This window comes from Bufo bufo, chromosome 1 (assembly GCF_905171765.1).
Source record: "Bufo bufo chromosome 1, aBufBuf1.1, whole genome shotgun sequence".
NCBI lineage: Eukaryota > Metazoa > Chordata > Amphibia > Anura > Bufonidae > Bufo > Bufo bufo.
Window position 1 is genome coordinate 465625950 of NC_053389.1, and position 21313 is coordinate 465647262.

General features: G+C 44.9%; 1 protein-coding gene across 5 annotated transcripts in view; it reads right to left on the reverse strand.

Annotated features, from left to right (window-relative positions):
* ATP2B1 (ATPase plasma membrane Ca2+ transporting 1) overlaps positions 1-21313 on the reverse strand; it is a 110060-nt gene that overhangs the window by 78050 nt on the left and 10697 nt on the right. For all 5 annotated transcript variants that reach the window (XM_040408724.1, XM_040408740.1, XM_040408719.1 and 2 more), the window contains exon 2: positions 1376-1808. In XM_040408724.1, the coding sequence (XP_040264658.1) occupies positions 1376-1574 (199 nt within the window). In that variant the 5' untranslated portion in view covers positions 1575-1808. The remainder of the gene's footprint in view (positions 1-1375; positions 1809-21313) is intronic.

Below are 21313 nucleotides of genomic sequence, written 5' to 3' on the forward strand. Positions count from 1 at the left end.
TTGAGAAGCCAATTTGATCCTAAAGGGTTAATTCAACCTGTAATCTAAACTGTGTCCTGTCACTTTTATCTCTCTGCTCCTGTCCCTTAATCTGATCACTGCTGCAACAAAAGCATCAGCCGACAGCCTCAGTGTAACCTGTTCTTTTAACTCAAAGAATCGAATGAGTCACTAACTGTAGGATCTTTAGATTCTTTTAACCCGAGACTCATTCGATTCTTTCTAGACTCCTCCTGTACTTGTGTCAGTGACCTAGAGCTGCTAGTCCTTGCCTCAGCTCTGATTGGTTGGTGGGCGGGGAGGGGAGGGGCTGGCAGAAGCAGCTTCCACTCTAGGATCAGATTACACTCCTCCCGAGCCCCTCCCCTCCCTGCTGCCAGCGTCTCGCTCTCTGTGTGCTGTGACTCACTGACTGAGGAGCTGTTTCAAACGGTGCTGCCTCCGGACAGAACGGCAGCTCCTCACCCATCGCCCGGGCACCTTTGAAAACGGGCTGACAAATACCCAAGCGCCAGGACTAAATTTCTGGTCGCCATGGCGACCTGGCGCCTGGGATTTGTCGAGCCCTGGGTTAGAATTTCATGCTTACAAATCCACAACGTGTGCAGGTAGCCTAAGGGTCCATTCAGACAACCATAAGTGCTCCATGCCCGTACTGTGGCCGTGGGCTTCCGGGGCCGTGCCTCTGCACCTCAAAGGATAGGACATGTCCCATCTTTAGCCATATCTTGCAGATAGCGGACCCATTCCAGTCAATAGGTCTGCATCTGGAAACAGAGTGCATACATCTGGAGACCACGCATCGTGGACCACTGGACTTTAAAAGAGGCTAAGCCTGTGTGTCTGAATGGCTGGCCATTTCTGACAACCCCCATTAGGTCAGATTAAGGCTACATGCACACGAACGTTTTTTGTTTCCATGTCTGTTCCGTTTCTTTTGCAGATAGGATGTGGACCCATTCATTTCAATGGGTCCTCAAAAAATGCAGACAGTACACCGTGTGCCTTCCGCATCAGTATGTCCGTTCCGTAGCCTCACAAGAAAAATAGAACATGTCCTATTCTTGTCCGTTTTAGGCATTGTTACAATGGATCTGCAAAAAAAAACAAAAAAAACAAAAAAAAAAAACCACACGGGTGGCATTCGTTTTTTTTTTGCGGACCACAAAACCCGTACGGTCGTGTACATGTAGCCTAAGACAATTTTTTTCCTGGTTTTCCCCCATTTTAGTATAGCACTGGTGTGATCTGATCATGCTTTCAGCACTGCCACATAAACAACCATGTTCTCAGCTCCAGGTCTTCAAATCACTCAGAACTCTGAAAACATGAACATCAACTGCTTTTGCAAATGAGAAGAAATATTGTCATTTACCTTCGTGCGGTGAGCTTTTCAACCTACTACAAATACCATAGACATCTCCATAGCAATCTTGGACTTTCTGTAATGCATCCGTTGATCTCAATTCCATAAGAGCTCGAAGCTCTTCCACCGTGATCCCAAAGTCACCACCATGATTTGCTTCATTTATGGAGTTTTTGACCCCACTATATGCAACTGAATTGTTTGCCATGTTTGCCACAGACAATCCCTTGGAGCAGTCAAAGGAACAGACAGGTTCGGGAAATCCAGCGGGGTCTTCAGCCAAACTGATGAAACAATCCTTGGTAAGAACTTTATGCCAAGTTCATGTTAAAGGGGTGTTCAAAAAAAAAAGAGAACTCAAAGGGGACTTCCACAAATATGTCGTGAATACTGCTCCATGGTAAACTTCTGCATCATTTCATGTGACGGTATCCAGGATGCACTAAGGAAAGAGAAACCATGTGAAAATCAGTACAAATAAACCAACGCTACAGACTGTGCAAGCAGAAGAGAAGCCCCATCGGCTCTCCGCAAATGGCGGCCTTAGTTTATTGTAAGGCCGCACCCAGTTGGCAATATATTCAGAAATCTCAATCACAAATAAAGTCCACCTTCGCATCTGTTTTTTTATTTTTTCAACACATAGAAAATAAAATAAAATAAATGCAATTTCACTGTGTTCATTAGAGCTAGACTCTGTGGGCCAGATTTATCACTACTCTGAAGGTTCACTCCACTTTCACATATGGCTAAAGTCAGTTTTAGCCAAGTCAGATTTATGATCGGCCCTTTAAGACTGTAATAAATGTGGTTTGACGGTAGCAGTTTATCCGTCAGTAAGCAGCTTTACAAAAGTCGCACATCTTTACGAAAAAGTCGCACGTTCTATTAAAAAGTCTCATAAGATATGCATGGTCCTCACTGGAGTGAAATTGCGACTTTTTAAATAGTCCCAATAGTAAATCTGTCTAGAGATTCATTTACATAAGAAAACACGCCCACTTTCAGAAAACTGGCGAGCATAGTGCAGAGCAGAAAAAAGTCGCAAATTTGTGCGCAGTTTTAGCGTTTGGGACTTTTTTTGGGACTTTTTCACTCCATTATTCTGACCTGAGCTAATGGTAAATCTGGCCCTACGTCTCCATGGTAAGATACAAACCAGCCATCCACCTGTCCCCTACAGCTTAGGTCTGGAAGCATGGCCATGACTACAGGACCAGTCTACTACCATGGAGACACACAAGTCTGCGCAGGAGCTGTAGACTTACAACTAAGGCTACTTTCACATTAGCAGTTTCTATTCCGCCATTGAGATCAGTCATAGGATCTCAACAGCAGAAGAAAACGCTTCAGTTTTGTCCCCATTCATTGTCAATGGCGACAAAACTGAACTGAACTAAACGAAACGGAATGCACCAAAATGCTTTCCGTTCCATTTGGTTGCGTCCCCATCGCAGAGAGAAAAACGCTGCAAGCAGTGTTTTTCTGTCCGTGATGTGGTGCGGAGCAAGACGGATCCATCCTGACACGCACTGAAAGTCAATGGGGACGGATCCGTTTTCTCTGACACGGTAGAAAACGAATCCGTCACCTATTGACTTTCAATGGTGTTCAAGACGGATCCGTCATGGCTATAGAAGACATAATACAACCGGATCTGTTCATGACGGATGCATGCGGTTGTATTATTGTAACGGAAGCGCAAAAAACGCTAATGTGAAAGTAGCCTTAGACTACACACACTTTACAATTTGTATGCATTTAATAAAAGCGGTTCTGCTCTTCATCCATGGAGTGGAGCTAAAGGTCAAGTGGACACCTGTCGCAATGTCAAGTGACGTCTGTCCCGACGCTGTCGCGCTTTAAACCATCGGCCTGCAAACTGCAGTGCTGCCTCCCACTAACAATACGGTTTCATATAGTATTTGTGGGGATCCACATACCACTGACAGCCAAGATTACTTATGAAGGCAGTAGCTTTAGCCGCTACCCCTTCAAACAGTTGATCAGCAGGGGTGCTGGGAGGTGGACCCTATAGACCACCAATATCTTTACAATAAACAACCCCTTCAAGTGTAACTGCCCTAAAAAGTGAATGGGATTTGATAAATCTTATTTACACTTTCCCTTTTTACGTGTAAAATCTGCCGTGGAGATTTTAATATCCGCAGCACATGGTAACTTCTATCCTATTTTAAGTATATATTTTATAAACCTTTTTATGATTGCTTCTAGTATTGGCGTTTTAGTTACTATATTACATATATGTGGTTTATGCCTTCAGAGCAGACTACCTTTCTTTGCTTACAATCTGTGCGATTCCGCACTTAGTATATAGTGGTTTTCCCCAGAAACGTCAATGGGGTTAAAATAAACAGAAAATCTGCCGTAAATAGTGGTGATTTATGCGCGTTCTTAAGCAATTTTGGTGCGGATTTTCTGCATACAAATACGCAGCATGTGCACCTAGCCTTCCGACACGTCTAATTTACTAAACACTTGCGCACGTCATGATATACCGTAATGATCCTGAAGCAGCTTTTCTTACTAATGTTATCAGGAATTTTTGCGCCACACTGGTTCTGGCTCACCGAGGGGGTGGGGCTCAACATGTGGCATTCTGTGCCAACCAATAGCTGGTATAAAGTTACACAAAAAAGGGTCTATCCCTGTACCAAACATATCATCCGGCCTGAGGTGCGTGTCTAGACTACCTGTCTAAGTTGTCACCACCTTCAGAATTAGGAAATCTGCCCCACTGTCGTGCGGTCCCTGGTATTTCTCCTGTAAAGTGACCTGGTGCCACCACTGGAGGATTGGTAATGCCCAGTTGTCAGTTAATTCACAAATACTCAGGAGTAATACCGGAGGAACGGCACAAGATGCTCCAGAACGGTTATCTCATGGCAGGCCAGAAGTGGTGACAGAGGCTTTTCAATTATTTTCATTAACAGAACATTAGGGTGTTATGGTAAATTCCCCGTTTAAGGCTCATGCACACAAACTATTTTCTTTCTGTGTCCGTTTTTTTTGCGGACCATATGCGGAACCATTCACTTCAATGGGTACGCAAAAAAAATTAAGTTACTCCGTGTGCATTCCATTTCTGTACGTTCGTATTTGTGTTCTTCCAAAAAATTTAAAATGTCCTATTATTGTCGCATTACGGACAAGGATAGTACTGTTCTATTAGGGGCCAGCTGTTCCGTTGCGCAAAATACAAAATGCACACGGATGTCATCCGTATTTTTTGCGGACCGCAAAATACATCCAGTCGTGTGCATGAGCCCTTACACAAACTTCCACCTGATAAATGTAGTGCCTCAGCTTTCATTAACTCGGCCAAATGGGTCTAATTTAAGGGCAACTGGATCAGTTTGACAAACCCCAGCGGACAGCACTGCAGTATATGCCGGGGTCCGGGCACGATTTGCCGGGATATGTATAAAGCCAATCGTTAAGTAATGTTAAAGCACTGCCTGCCTGAGATTAAGCCGCTGCTGCTATCCTCTGCTAAGCATTTGACCTTCAACTGCACATTACCAGCAGCGAGCTCCAGCACAAGCAATGGCTCCCGAAATGATTATCTAAGGAAAGCTTCTTGATTAATCTAATTAGTTCATCTGAGGCCTGACAAACCCATGCAGGGCGACGTTACAGAACACAGCAAAAATTAATACTGCCCGCTCCCTCAATGTATGTTGTGCCTGCTGTTGCATCTAAAGAGAAGTATCCCCCGCCACCATAATTCCCAGACTGCAGAGAGCACAACGTCTGATGGGTGGGGGTCCCCATGTCTCTTCTCCAAGCCACCACCGGGTATGCATGCCTGCAGCGCCCTAGATTCTGATCTAAAGAAGTTAGCCCTCATGCACAACACTGGATTTTTTTTTTTCCTCATTTTTAAAAGAGAAGGCACACCTATCCATACAATTCACTAGGCCGTGTACATATCCGTAATTTCCAGGTTTGTGTGCCCAGACCGAGAACCACACCTTTTTTTGCAGACCAAAAATCAGCTATCACGGTGTGCACGGGTCCTCAGGACAGATCATCATCGAGCAGGGAGAAAAAGACCGTTTACAGGCTGGTGTGCCACAAATGGCGGTCCATTTATACGGCCATGTGACACAGGCGATAACAGTGCACAGAACAGACAGGAGGATCTGTATCAGCAGAGCAAATTCTGTACCTACAGCATTAGATATAGGGGCCATCAACTCTTTATGTAGACACTTGTTGCAATGAAGCCATGTGGATCCAAGCCAAAAACAAAAAGGTCTATACGGCCATTCTAAAGAAATGGCTGCAAACCATCCGTAGTACATGCCAATTAAACTCCGCACAGAAACACCCCAATACTGCATTAACGCTCCAACTTTGAACGGCTGGAAAAACCTATACAAAATACACAAACGCCAAGAGATTATATACACTGGTGCACACCGCCATATAATTGAGCCAGTGCATGCAGTATTTTCCCCCTAGACAAACACCCTGCAGGGAGGCACCCTGAGCTGGTACAACTCACCAAACAAATCCGGAAAGGCAGATCTACCCTGCACAATTGTCCGGCCGATTACCAGGAAAGAATGTTACTACGGACGCTCGTTTCCAATAAACGCAGCTCTCTGTTCCATTGATGAGCAGGCAGTTAGGCGGTGGGTCCAGGAAACCCGGTCCTTGTGTCGGCAGCATCTCCTGGACTGACCTAGTGTTGGGCGAGTAACCAGCATGTACAATATACTGCAGTATTAAGAAAGGGCGATATGACTATATAGCCGTTTCTTAATTATCGCTGTATTTTAGTGATGTCATGCCTGCTTCTGCCATGAGGCAAGGGCAGCAGTTGGCCGCAAGCCCTAAAGCCCATGAGGCAGTAGAACGGCGCAGGATGTCGCGATTATATCAGTGACCTCCTGTGCCGGGTCACGGTCAGCGCAATGACCACATCATCGTGCTGCCGCTGACCTGGCACAGGAGGTTGCAATGAAAGGCATTATACTATGGGGGCAACAAAGACAGTATACCTTATGGGGGCTATAACTTGTATAATATAGTATAATGTCTCCTTGTGACCCGTCGCCCCATAGAATATATTGTCTCCTTTTAGCCCCAAGTGCTTTTTCTTCTAAATGGGTAGTTTTTGCAATATATATCATTATCACAATCATTTTTTTATTATCGTTGTCATGGAAATATTTTTGATAGCGCCCTACCCTAGACTGACCTCAGCTCCCCTGAACTGACTGCATCGTAGTAAGCATAGTACAAAAGACTCACAATCTGATAGGAACAGTCAGTATCATAAAACACTGATGTAGTCAGTATGGGTCAGGAGAGCTGCTGACTGTCCAGGAGATGCGGCCAAAACATGGCCTGTGTTACCCAGACCAAGCACGGTCGTGTGAATAAGCCCTTACGGGTAAGGAACGGTCACTTACGGATCATTGCCCGCTTGGTTGGTACATATAAATGCACCTTAAGGGCTCATGCACACAACTGTCTGCCGGCCGGGCTCACAGGCACCGTGGGGCCACCGCATGTGGATCACGGACCCATTCACTTGTATGAGGGTCCGCGATTCGCATCCAACTGTGCACACCACAAAAAAGTAGTGCAGGGTGCACACAGCCTGTTTGCGGGGCGGAATACGGCCATGGTGGGGCCCTTAGACCATAAATGAATCCTGTAGGAACATGAAAGAGAAGCCCTTCCTTTATATGTCCTATTCTCTTTGAAGCCAATCCTGGCTCTTGCTGTGGGGGGGAGAAACACTGTTCCAATAACTTCACTGTGTTTCACATACAGGGGCTAATAAATGTCAGAGGACAACTACAGATGACATATTTCCAAGTTATTCAGATCAACACAAACCAAGTACAGCAGTCACAATATTAATTGGTTCTATTGTAAATTGAGCCCACAACTCTGGAAAACCAGTAATTGGTTCCAAAGCCAAAAATTTCATCCCAAATAAAGCAAGTTTCTTCATAAAGCAGACCGGAATAGATGCTGGAAGCTGGAAGTCACTTTCTATGTTGAGAAAAGAAGCTTCTTCAGGGTCTTGTAGTACCTACTCAACAGCCAGTAAAGGTGTTTTACCAGAGAAATGGCCTTGTTGATTAGTTGGATGAGTCAGACATCGTGTCTCGAGTCTAGTTCATAGATACAATTGCCCAGGAAAGACCACTGCATGTTGAAAATATTGTATCCCGAGACCATTGGATCTCGAGGGATCACTAACATTGGCTAGAAGGCTATACTCGTCAGATAACAGGCACATTGGCATATCAAGGGCAAATTCCATCAGCCTGCAGAAGCTTCTTTGGAACGCCCTTGACTAGGGATCGACCGATATTGATTTTTTAGGGCCGATACCGATAATTTGTGAACTTTCAGGCCGATAATTTATACCGATATTCTGGGAATTTTCATTTTTGAGAAAAAAAAAAAAAATTCTACACAAATCTGCTGAAAATTAATATGTTTATTGTTAATGTGTATTTTTTTTGTTTATTGTTAATGTATATTTTTTTTATTTTATTTTTTTATAAATCTTTTTCATTTATACTTAATATTTTTGTGGTTTTTTTTTTTACTAACTTTTAGCCCCCTTAGGGACTAGAACCCTTGTCCTATTCCCCCTGATAGATCTCTATCAGGGTGAATAGGAGCTCACACTGTCCCTGCTGCTCTGTGCACACAGCAGCATGGAGCTTACCATGGCAGCCAGGGCTTCAATAGCGTCCTGGCTGCCATGGTAACCGATCGGAGCCCCAGGATTACACTGCTGGGGCTCCGATCGGAGGAGCAGGGGAGAGGGGATCCTGTGGCCACTGCCACCAATGAGTAAAACTGGGTGGGGGGGGCGCACTGCGCCACCAATGTTTTTACTATTGGCCGGGATTGGGATGGGGGTGGGGGGCGCACTGCGCCACCAATGATTAATACTGGGGGAAGGGGGGGGGGGGGGGCGCACTGCGCCACCAATGAAGATAAGTCTCTCAATCATTCATATACAGGAGGCGGGAGCTGGCTGCAGAATCACATAGCCGGCTCCCGACCTCTATGAGCAGTAGCTGCGATCCGCGGCACCTGAGGAGTTAACTACCGCAGATCGCAGCTATTGCTCATAGAGGTCAGGAGCCGGCTATGTGATTCTGCAGCCAGCTCCCGCCTCCTGTATATGAATGATTGAGAGACTTATCTTCATTGGTGGCGCAGCGGCCACAGCCCCTCCCCTCTTATGTTCTCTCCTCTCATTGGCGGCAGCGGCAGCAGCAGCACAGGGGGAGGGAGACACTGCTTCCTTCTCTCCTGTGCTGCGGAGGGAACACAGAGCAGCGCGTTCTGTGTTCCCCATACGTTATCGGTATATCGGCAAAATAGATGCCGATAACGTTCAAAATCCTCAATATCGGCCGATAATATCGGCCAAACCGATAATCGGTCGATCCCTACACTTGACTACCGAATGCCATTTTCAAAGAATCAGATGCATTTCCAACAGTGGTTTTGGCAATCTCTAGGCCAACTTTAAAACACAAGAGTAAACCATGGTCATCACTGAAATGCACTGGACTGATGCTACAAAGTGTCCATGTAGCCCTTGCACAGTGCCTGTACAGCACACAGTATAGCCCCCTACTGCCGACTCAAAGACGCTGTATACAGTCACATGGTACCTCCACATCATGGCATTTAACCATCTATATATGAAATGACAGTACAGCCCCATAAGATCCTACTGTCCACTAATGCCAAACCACTCCTCCACATATTCCACCACTAAGAAGAATGTATGACATTGCCGTAGTCAGATGCATCCTGCTTAGATACTGGCATCATTATAAATGGAATACACCCCTCACTTTACAGTCCTCCATCTTACACGATTATAAAGCCATTGTACAAGTAGGCCAATTGGAAAACAAAGGATGACAGTACATGCAAAACATTGTTCAACATGGTCCCTGATGGCATCTCTTTATATATCGCAGTCTCAGAGGCTTGGAAAGTAACTATGACAGCTGCTTTCTTGTATGAGGAGCTGGGAAATGATATTTGCAAAGGAGGACAAGATTTAGTAACTTAAAGTGTAACAGTCATGTTTTTATCAAAAAAAAAAATCAATTTTAGCATATGTTACTGCAGCAGCAGCATTATGCATAAAGCAATCTTTGGTTTCTTCACATACCACTGTTTTCCTTGAGTTTTTCCCTTAGTTACGGCTGTTTAAACATTTACATTATGAGGACCTTCTCAAGATGGCTCCTCTGCCAGTTCTCTGAGGCCAAAACTGCTTTCCCTCCCTTTCCATACACATTTGCTGTAGTCAGCAGCTCCCTGCCAGCCAATCAGATTGGATTACTGAGAGACACGCCTCCTCACTCAAGCCTAATGCAAGCATGCACTGTGAAGGACCGCCCCTCCGTCTTCCTGTCTTCTTAGCCAGAGACAGACAAGCCATAGCAACGGTCTTTTAAGGGAGCAGTGGAAAGGGACAGAGGACATTAATGAAAGCTGTTATTATAAGGTAATTACAGATCTTTTGACAATCATTGACAGACTAACTCAGGTATACATGCCTAGCTCTAATAAACTAGCAAATAAAAAAAATGACAGTTATCCTTTAAAAGGGGAACTCCAGTTACAATACAAAATAATTAGCAAAATTCTAGATAACGTCTTTACATGAACACAAACACTTCTAGCCACCGGGTACCACGACCTTACCCAAGAATGGGTTGGTGCTGGCCCCAATCATCAATGAAGATGTCCCCTGGGATCCATGGTCATCGCTTAAATAAACAGGACCAATGAAAACTTCTCTGTGAAGCTGAGCATACACATTAGATCAGGGATCAGCAACCTTTGGCACTCCAGCTGCTGTGAAACTACAACTCCCAGCATGCACTCTTACTCGTCTGTTCTTGTAACTCCCACAGAAGTGGAAGAAGGATTCTGGGAGTTGTGGTTTCAGCACAGCTGCAGTGCCAGAGATGCTGATCCCTGTATTAGATGCTTAGTGGCCATAATTCGCTGATTTTGACATGACCAGTTGAGTATCCTGTGTGTAAAATGGTGTCCTAACTTTTTCCTAATGGCAGATGACAGGGGAGATAAGTAGGGATGTCCCGATACCATATATATTTTTTTTAAGGCAGAGTACCGATACTTTTATTTAAGTACTCACCGATACCAATTATAACAGTTGCGATACCATTACCAATTATAACAGTTTTATGTAGTTTTGCAACAGCTGGAGGCAAACTGATTGGGAAACACTGGCATATAACTAGGGGAATGGGCATATGAAGGGAGAGAATGGGCATATGTATGCCCATTCACTTTTTGTCTGTTTTAACATGAAATGGAGAGAAATTAACAGATTTTCTCCTCCATTTCATGCACCACCATACCCACCTGGCCTGCTGCAATCCTTCCCATGCAGATGCTCCAGAGTACTGGGAGGAAGTGGCTTTAACTTCCTCCCAGTGATAGGCAACCGCACGGGACTAGAAACACCGCCCCACGCCGATCAGCTGGGACACGCTGCCGTCCCCACGCTGATCGGCTGGGAACAGCGCCAGCGCCACCCGGAAGAGAAGATAAGGCCACGCCGCCGCCCGGAAGAAGATGGGACACGCCGCCACCACTGATCTGGGCCATGAGGCATCGGCAACATTTGCACGAGTACAAGCACTCGTGCAAATGTCCGGTATCGGCCCCGATACAGATACTGGTATCGGGACATCCCTAGAGATAAGGGTTGGGACCAAGGTTTTTTTTTTTACCTGAGGAGATGAGCAGCAGAATAACTTCCTTTGACTATTAAACCATGGACCAAACACTTTTCTACCCTTCCTGTCACTTACTGATTCGAAATGTTCATAATCTGTCAAAAAGGTGGTCTACAGCATCTGAGGTGAACTTTAGCTGCTAAAGAACTTCTTCTCAAAGAGAGGAAAAGTATGTGGTTGGTAGAGGAGAATGAAAATTCTGCAATCAGTGACAGACCTCTTCTGCAAGCAGAGATTAGAAATGCGTTGTCCACCCTACAGGATTTCTGCAAGTTTCTGAATCAAGTCTTGTAGAAATCCTGCAAAGTACTCAAGGGTTAGCTTCCTGCTGATTTCTTCCATCTTTATAGCACAGGGATGGGGCTTTACACTCTAGGTCTCCGGTTGAAGACAGGAAGGGGGGGGGAGGCTCCATCTGCAGTCAGTTGTCTTACAGCCAGTCACTGGATTGCAAGAAAGAGGAATGGGAAGAGCCACTCTCCTGCAGGAAATTTACAAGAATTTCTCAATTTAGACTTCAACATTAGACGCAAAAGGATCCAAGAAATGTAAGATAATATCCAAGAATCCAAGAGAACAAAAAAAAAAAAAAAAAAAAAAAAAAAAAAGGGGGGTGCTTCATTATGTTAAATCAAAAGGATCATGCACTGCAAATGTACAGACATGCAGTAACCTGAAAGAATGGTGCAACTCATAGGCACGAGTCTATGTAAAGCTGGATCGTAATCCAAAGAGGGAAGACCAGAGATGTTCCTACTGGAAACCTTGCCTGTCCTTATTTAGGGACAAGGAGGAGATGGCTGCCCAGTACCTGGGCATGTCCAGTTAGTGATTGTTCACCATGGAGATGATGAATCCATAAGTAATTTATCGCACATAAAAGATAATGAAAAGTTATAACGTTTTGACTTCGTCCCGATGCCGCTGTCAGGATGTTATCTTATCTACACTAAATTACTTATGGATTCCTCTCCGTTATGAGTTTTGGAAATCACAAACTGCCTGAGCCCTGATACTGGCATCTTCTCGATATAAGATAGCAAATGAAGAATTGCTTTCACGTTTCACTTGATACAGCATTGCACCAGCTGCAGGACACACCCGTTGAGAAATGGCACTTCCTGAGCTGTCAGCCCGAAATAAACCTGGCAGAGCAACTGCAGCAATGAATAGGGGAGATCTCTGGATCCATGTGAGGTCCAGGGCTGGTTCTAGCTTTGTTAGAAAGAGGTTGCCATGTGCTATATGGTCTCTCATTTTCATTCTTTACAATAATCATGGGATAACCCCTTTAACATCTGGAAGAGGAGGATTGCAGTGGCCTTGACACCTAAAATGTGAAGTTCTGTGGCAAGGGACCATTTCAGGATTATTAGAATTGTCCGACCATGCGATGGTTCTGGCCTAACAGAATTTCATTGTATATATTACATCTCAGATAACATGTTTGTATAGTAACCCATATTGCGGCCCATCTCTTTGCACCGCCATATACTAATGTATTCACCCCTAAACGTAACTCACCATGTGACAAATAAGACCTCTGTTTGCCCGATGTGAGGTACACAGGGGCCATTAGGCCATTATGTGCTGCAGGTCTGAGATCAACAGAACATATCCTGAGCCCTGACAGAGAAAAATCTCAGTACTTATTACTAATCTCAGAGTTATTAGGACTGCCTGCAGTCGGGTGATGTCAGAGACACCGCCGGTCATTCCTATTCTATTTAATAGTATCAAAAAGACCATTTGGGCTTTTTTTTTTCTCCTAGTAGAAGAAAGAAATTTTGATTTTCCAAACCGCTTTGCTGAGTTAAGCCATTAAACAACCACCACACGCATGAGCAGCACCAGAAGGGTTAAAATGCTTATTCATATGTTGCTAGCAGCTTGACCAACCAGTTTGTGTAGCCAGAAGATGATAATAGGGGTCATAGGGGTTACCTTCCACAATCTGTTTTTGGCAGTGCTAGACAATCACCATTAATTATCAGAAACAGGGGTCATTTGGGGACAGAAGACTATGAAAAGAATAAAGTTTAGGCATCACAGACACCTCTGTCAGCAGCTTATCTCCTCGAGAACCAAAGGACAGGGCAGCTGAAATCAAAGTGTCCACTCCTTACGTACTGCGAGTCAGAAGGCCCCCATACACATTAGTCCTGCCACGGCCAGCTATGGTCTGTCAAACCGGACAGCTTCAGAAAAATACTCTACCTGAAAGACTTTCTCAATGTCATGTCGTTCATGGTTAGTCTAACTTGCTTTATTTTTTTCGATCTCTGCCTTAAAGGGGTATTCCGGTTAGATTAAGTTATCCTCTATCCACAGAACAGGGGGTATCTATTAGATCGGTGCTACTGCTTGAACCCCCACCGATCACGAGAATGGGGGCCCCGTAACCCCTGCAGCCCCCAGAAATGAACAGAGAATTCGGGAGATCGCTAAGCGCTGTATTCGGCAACCCCTGGAACGCCCATAGAAATGAATAGAGCGGCTATGGACATGTGTGACCAGCTGCTCCGTTCATTAGAGGAGGGCTACAGGGGGTAAGAGGCCCCCGTTCTCGTAACCAGTGGTCGTCCCAGCGGTTGGACCCCCACCTATCTAATAGTTATCACCTATCCCGTGGACGTAGTTAACTTTATCTAACTGGAATACCCTTTTAGGCCTCATGCACACGACCGTTCTGTTTTTTGCGGTCCGCAAATTGCGGCTCCACAAAACACAGAAGCCGCCCGTGTGCCTTCCGCAGTTTGCGGAACAGGAGGCTAATTGTGGAAATGCCTATTCTTGTCCGCAAAACGGATAAGAATAGGACATGTTATTTCTTTTTTTGCGGGGCTACGTAACGGAGCAACGGATGCGGACAACACACAGAGTGCTGTACGCATCTTTTGCGGCCCCATTGAAGTGAATGGGTCTGCACCCGAGCAGCAAAAACTGCGGCTCGGATGCGGACCCGAACAGTCATGTGCATGAGGTCATTTTTCCATTAATCAGCCTTACTACAGATAACAGTTTAACTGTGGTCTTTTTGGGAGATTGGCACATGACTGGTTCTGACCAAAGACCATTATCTTTTAGCAGAACACAGTCCAGGGCCCCCACACACATGAACTTTGTCTACAGTGTTTGTTTTACCACTGAAAAACACCATCTAACGCATGCAATTTTTTTCTAGCTTTTTTTAGCGAGTTATGCAATACAAATGTATGGTAGGACCTTTTTGCCCTACAGAAGAGGGGATGAAAAGCTGAGAGAAAAAAATGAAAAGAAGAAAAAAAAACTTGTATGTCCCGTATTTCCCCATATATCATCTGGAGATAACGTTTTTACAGCAAACATCGCACAAAAACAAGCATGTGCCAAAAAAAAATAAAAAATCTAGTTCTTCTCCAGCCAGACCACTATCAATCTATGGGGGCTCATGCACACGACTAGCTTTTGTCCCCACATCCGATCAACATTATTTGTGAGATGGATGAAGACCCATTAACTTCAAAGGGGCTGCAAAAGATGAGCACGGCACTCAGTGTGCTGTCCGCATCCGTTGCACCCGCAGAAAAATACATGTCCTATTGTTGTCCATCTAAAGACAGGGCTGTTCTATAGATGGCAGGACGTATCAGTGTATTGCGGGTCACGTAAAATGGCTACGGTCGTGTACATGAGCCATAAATTGGTTAGAAATGCCCAGTTGATCTGACTGAAGGATATGCTTAAAATTCCATCTGCCAGTCAGCATTAGTGCAGAGCGTGTTTCCTGTGAGTGGGTTCTATACTACCACAATACATCTAAACGACCAGCAGAAGCCAGAACTAATATATGTAAGATCACTGGGAAACATGTGTGTAAAGCGCTACTTATCTGCCAATAAAGGATATCTCCAGGGCAAGTACTGGATCAATACATCCTTTAGGTTTCATTATTGTTAGAAATGATATGGAGTGGACCAACCCTTGGCCAGACGTGGCGGATCTGCCAGGACCTTTCAGGTTTCCTCTTCAGAGGGTGGATGAGGTTTCTAAAATCCCACCCATGTTGCTTGCACTGTAAATGTTGAGGATCTTCCTCATTAAATTGATGGGGTCTTGGACTGGTCAGGTAGTGTCACCTAATCAGTCAGAAGCGACATGTCCCTCACCACATGTAAACTGCTCCCCTGGGGCCATTCCGCTCCAATCGTGTTGCATGCAAAACGCAACACCCTGTCTGAGATACAAAAGGATACAATGTCACCCTACATATTTTACTGTAATAAAACCTCCTAGACATAATGAACAAAGCAGAGGTCATCAGGGGTAGCATAAAGAAAGCTTTCAGTTCCCTTTTTTTGATCCCTCCCCTCCGAGCTGACAAGAATACCTCTGTTTGCTCTCAGTGAATGAGGAACACTGCCGTACTAGGAGAAATTTACATCCAATAATTGGTGGTACTGTACACCAATTTGTCATCTTCTTACAAATCCTCTAAACACGTACATTAAAACCGTATATAGCTGTTATACAGTTTGACGGATCAGTCATAAATAGTCGGTAAATGAAATGGATTTTCTCTTTTAATGGGAAGTAGCATTTTTCTTGCCACATCAATCCAAATGCATAAGACTGGAAGCACACAGAAAAGTATGGAACTGACTTGAGGAATGAAGTGAAACACAGTGAATTATACAGGTGCATCCTTCATGACACAATTAAAGGGGTATTCAAGTTAGTACAAGTCATCCACAGGATGGGGGGGGGGGGATAAGTAACTGATCGGTAGGAGCCCAAATTAAGAATGGGGGCGTGGGCTCCCATATGACTAAAGATAGCACATCGCTTGGCTGTCCTATAGACTTGGAATGGCGAGGCAGTGAGCATCCTTGACCATCACAAAAAATATATACAATGCGACAGCACTCTGCAAACCAAACAAAGTACAATAATGCCAAAGTAATATAAAGTATTCTGGTGCTAATACTACGCTAATCAATTTGAGATGCTTGGCAAATCATTTTGTACAAAATTATTTGGGCCCGTCTGCCAAATATCTAGGCGATGTCAGTAAGACGTCTTACTGAGATCGCCTTGACGTTTGGCAGACGGGGCCAAATAATTTTGTACAAAATGATTTGCCAAGCATCTCAAATTGATTAGCGTAGTATTAGCACCAGAATACTTTCTATTACTTTGGCATTATTGTACTTTATTTGGTTTGCAGAGTGCTGTCGCATTGTATATATTTTTTGCCTTTGTGCTTTCAGCCATGGCAACGCGCACCTGCGCACAGGATGTGCTGACTGACCCCCAATTTTTCTTTGCATGCTTGACCATCGCTCCATTTAAACGGGGCACATGGGACGCTTGTTCTCATGATTTGTGGAGGTAATATTTATTACAAAATTTGGAAACACTGATTGAAATGTATTGCTGTCTTGAGAAACAGAAGTACGGCAATGGTAAATTGAACATGTGTTAACTGAGGATTAAGATTTAAAGGATTTAAAAAAAATTAAAAAAAACACAAGAGACCAAGCCAAAAGTTTTAATCCAAAATGAAATGTTTAAACAGTACTTGAATTCTTTGCTAGTGCTATCATACTACCATGAGCTTCCCAATATGTAGCTGAAGAGCAGCACTTCAGCCAAACTACTTCAGTGATGGCTAACCTCTGGCACTCCAGCTGTGGTGAAACTACAACTCCCAGCATGCTCCATTTCTGTGGCGTTCTGAGAACAGCCAAGCAAGTGTACATCTTGGGAGTTGTAGTTTTACCACAGCTGGAGTGCCAAAGGTTAGCCATCACAGGTATAGAGGATGCAGAGGAAGCACTATCATCCTGGGGACCAGTACAACTATGCCAAACACAGTCTCATAATGGACCCTAAAGATAAAAGAGCACAACTAATGCTTCATGCACACTAGTATATTACAAGGTAATGTAGTATGAATGCTGAAAGGGGTTAACCAGGGCTTTAAAGCTGGAGGCCTACCGTCAGGACAGGCCATTAATATCAGATCTGTGGATCTGCAGAGCTATTTGAAGGGGCCTGGGCACTCGGACTGCTGCTGCAGTTTCTTCATTTTATTTTATTTTTTCTACACTGGTTCTCACTGCGCAGCGCTGTACTTTACAGTGGTTGCGCTGGGTATTACAGCCATGCCCTAAAGTTGCAGTACCCAGCACAGACTGTGGTGCAGTATGGAGCAACGTAAACAATGAAGAGGCTGTGGGGGTGCCTGGAATCAAACACCCGCTGATCAAATATTGATGGCCCTGTCTTAAAAGGGATTACCCAGGAATGGATAATGATTTAATATTCACAGGATAGGTCACCATTATCACGTCGGCAGAGGTCTTAGTTCCGGCACCCCTGCCAATCTGTTGTTTAAGGGAGCCGCCATGTTCACCGAAGCTCTGGCGAGTGCTGCGGGCTCCCAGCAGCAATCCAAGGACAGAGCCATACATCTTATAGTGGCAGCGCTTGGTATTGCAGCTCAGTCTAATTCACTTCCATGGGGCTGAGCTTCAACTAGGCCATGTGACCTATGTATGGTGACGTCACACGGCCTAGAAAGAGGCTGTGGTGCTCACAGAGCGCCAGCGTCTTCTAATAGCTGATCGTTGGGAGTCCCGGGAGTCCTGAGGACAGGTCATCAATATTAATTGCCGGATAACCCCTTTAAGAATAGGCCATCAATTTTTTTTTTTATAAAACTTGATAACTCCTTTAATACAGTACTCAAAGGATGCTGTGGGCTCATACAGCAGTAAATGCTTCCAGGACACAGCACACCACAAGGGACACATTTACTAAGCTCTTTGCACCAGCATCTGGGTGTAAGTTGTGCCCTCTTTTTAGTGCAAATCAATTTAGACTACTTATTATCGATCTCCAGATGGTTGGGCCTCACTAGGAACTTTTCAAATGTGTCTAGAAAGGGGGTATCGTTTTTGTGGAATTGTAAAATGCGGTAGACTTGTTACAGGAGTGCACTAGCGTTCTGCCATAAATAATGGTCTAAAGCAGGGAAGCCCAACCTGCAGCTCTCCAGCCGTTGTAAAACTACAACTCCCAGCATGCCTTGACAGACTACAGCTATCTGCTTACAGCAGGGCATGGTGGGAGTTGCAGTTTTACAACAGCTGGAGGGCCGCAGGATGGGCATCCCTGGTCTAAAGTAAGCTAATACTACAATCACGTCTTTGCTACCCGATTTAGTAATCTGTTCCGTCAGAGGAACAGACTACCAGATTTCAGTATATCTGGCATAACCGGATACGGACGTTCACCGGCAGACCCCCATTGACAATAATGGGATCCAGCCAGTTTCCAGCGGACAAAAACTGCTGCATGCACAGGTTTTTGTCCAGCCAAAACCTGGTATCAGTGCCGGAAACCAGCCAGATCCCCTTATAGTTAACGTGCTGGCGGGAAATGGCAGTATCCTGCTATGCCAAATATGGTGAAATCCGGCAGTCTGTTTCTCTGCCAGAAACAGATGTGAACATACCACAAGGGTCTATTCACACATCCGTGTGTGTTTTGCGGATCCGCAAAACACGGACATAGGCGATGTGCGTTCCGCATTTTGCGGACCGCACATTGCCGGGACTTAATAGAAAATGCCTATTCTTGTCCGCAATTGCAGACAAGAATATGACATGTTCTATTTTTTTTTCGGGATCGGTAGTGCGGATCCGCGATTCCGGATCCGGGCAGCACATCGTGCTGCCCCATAGAAATTAATGGGTCCGCAATTCCGTTCCGCAAAATGCAAAACTAAATTGCAGACGTGTGAATGGAGCCTAACTTTAATTTAATTTTAGCTTAAAATAAGAAAAGTGTCAAATCTATCACAAGGCCTTCACCAGAGCGATCAATCTGGCACGACTTGGAGCGCCTGGTCTCAGCTATTAGACAGAATTAGTAAATGTAGGACAGTGTGGCTACTGGACCGTAATTCGGCCTCACAGGGACGTGCATGACTTCCTTGCTTTGATCACAGCCTGTACAGAACCACTGCTGGATTCTCAAGTTACACTCCAAAGGAAAGATTTGGTGAAATGAACTTATTTTCTACTGAGCAACTCCATCTGCTCCACTGTATGTGTGAGGATGACTCAAACGGTGTTTGCTGCTGGCAGAAGTACGCATTTGCTACCATCTGTCTAGCTGATACTGTTCATTTCCAACGTGTTAATGCCTTCTCCTCCGAGACTCCACAAGAACACTGAGTATGGTGTTAACTCCTTCCCCTTCACTCCTGTGGAGCTCTGTTACATTACCAGGGATTGGCCAGGCCTGGAGCAGGGACAACCAGAAGAGCTTAGCGAATACACATTCATTCATCTAGAAATATGTCCGCTGGGAAAGAAGGGTTTCTACAAGATACCTATGGTACACTACTTATGGGGGTGGCGGGAGAGAGACTTGGCTGCAAACAACCAGTCATTTGAAAAAAGTAATCTGGCCATCAGTTGTATGGTCAGATAATTTATTGGACCGATTCTCGGGAATGTTCAAACCAACACTCGCTCACCATATAAATGTGGACAAGCAGACACTCATCAGGTGCGGCAGCTAAGATCACCGCTTGCCAGCAGCACACCACCCTTTGGAGGCAGAGATCTCCTGCCAGCAAACAATGAATATGTCCTGTATGGGGACCAAAAGCCACAGTAGTGATCATTTGTGCCCATACTGAGGGGATAGCGGCATGGAAATACAGAGATCAACTCTGCTCTCAGGCGGGCAATTATCGGGAATGAGGTAATATTCCGTGGTAGCGGAATCCATAACGGAATTCTTAGAAAACCCAAACCTTGTACGCCGAGTGCGCTCATCCCTAATCTTAAACCAAGAGAACTCAATACGGTAAAAAAGATGACTTCACACTGCAGGGGGCTCACAGCCACTTGTAAACTGCACTGGTACTGGCAAGGCACTGATTCTTTCAAGCTGCAATACCAGGCACAGCCACTATACAATGAACAGCGCTGTACCCGGGATGCTGTGAAGAGGCCAAGTACAGTAACCTCTTCAAACAGGTGATCAGTGGCAGTGTAGGACCCCCAACGATCAGGATAGGTCATCAGCATTCTACTGCCAGAAAACCCTTTTACAACAGATCAAAACCTCCCGCACAGGCCTTTGAGGGTAGATTACCCACTGCACACATTTTCTTAAAAAGTGATTGCCCCAACTGGACAACCACTGTCTTAGGGCTTATTCAGACAACCATATGCTGTCTGCAAAAAACGGATTGCATTCCGTTTTTTGCTGATCCATAGACTATAATATGGCCTTGTCCTATAGGCCAGGTTTCATTTTTTGCCAAGCCGTGCAATGGAAGAAAGGGGACCCATAGAAATGAATGGGACAGCATCTAATCCGCAAAAAAACAGATCAGCATTTTTGCGGACAGCATACGGTCGTCTGAATGAGCCCCTAGTCGAATCCACCTGCCCCAATGAGCAGACATTTGATGTGGGCCCAGCCTCACTAAACCCCAGCAGAAAAAACTGTGTGGTCAATCATTGCCCCTGCAGAAGAATTTAAAGGTAAAGCTGCAAAGGGCTGACACACTGTGGCCTTTCCACCGCAGAAATGCAGGAGGAAAATCTGCAGCATTTAAAGTAGCAGCAACACCGAGCGCACGCCCAACCTGCTACCCCCTCAGATCAGGGAACCAGACCCCCAGTGAACAGTAGGCTTCAATGTCCCATGCAAGCAGCGATTGAAGTGGTTAGCTCTGCTATTCGCTCTTTATGGGTACACACAAGATGTCTGTACTATAGACAGGTTTGCATCTACAAAGTACAGTATAGTACAATAGTTTTCCATTTCATTCACTTACAACATAAAAATCCTGCAGACTTCCAAGTCCACAGCATGCACTGGTGGGGGAAATAGTGTGGACTTCTAGGAGTCTGTGAATCCGTCAGGCTTCGGGCTACATTTACACATGGCGGCAACAGTGCCGCAGGAGGGCATACATTTCATGCACACGTTCAGGACATTCCTACAACACTATGGAAATGGAGATCCTGTAAAATACTATCCTATTTGCTACACTGTACCATCTGGCTTCCGCTAAAACATTAGCCCTCCTAATTTTACCCTTAGCACAAAGCCAAAAGAAGTTACTAAA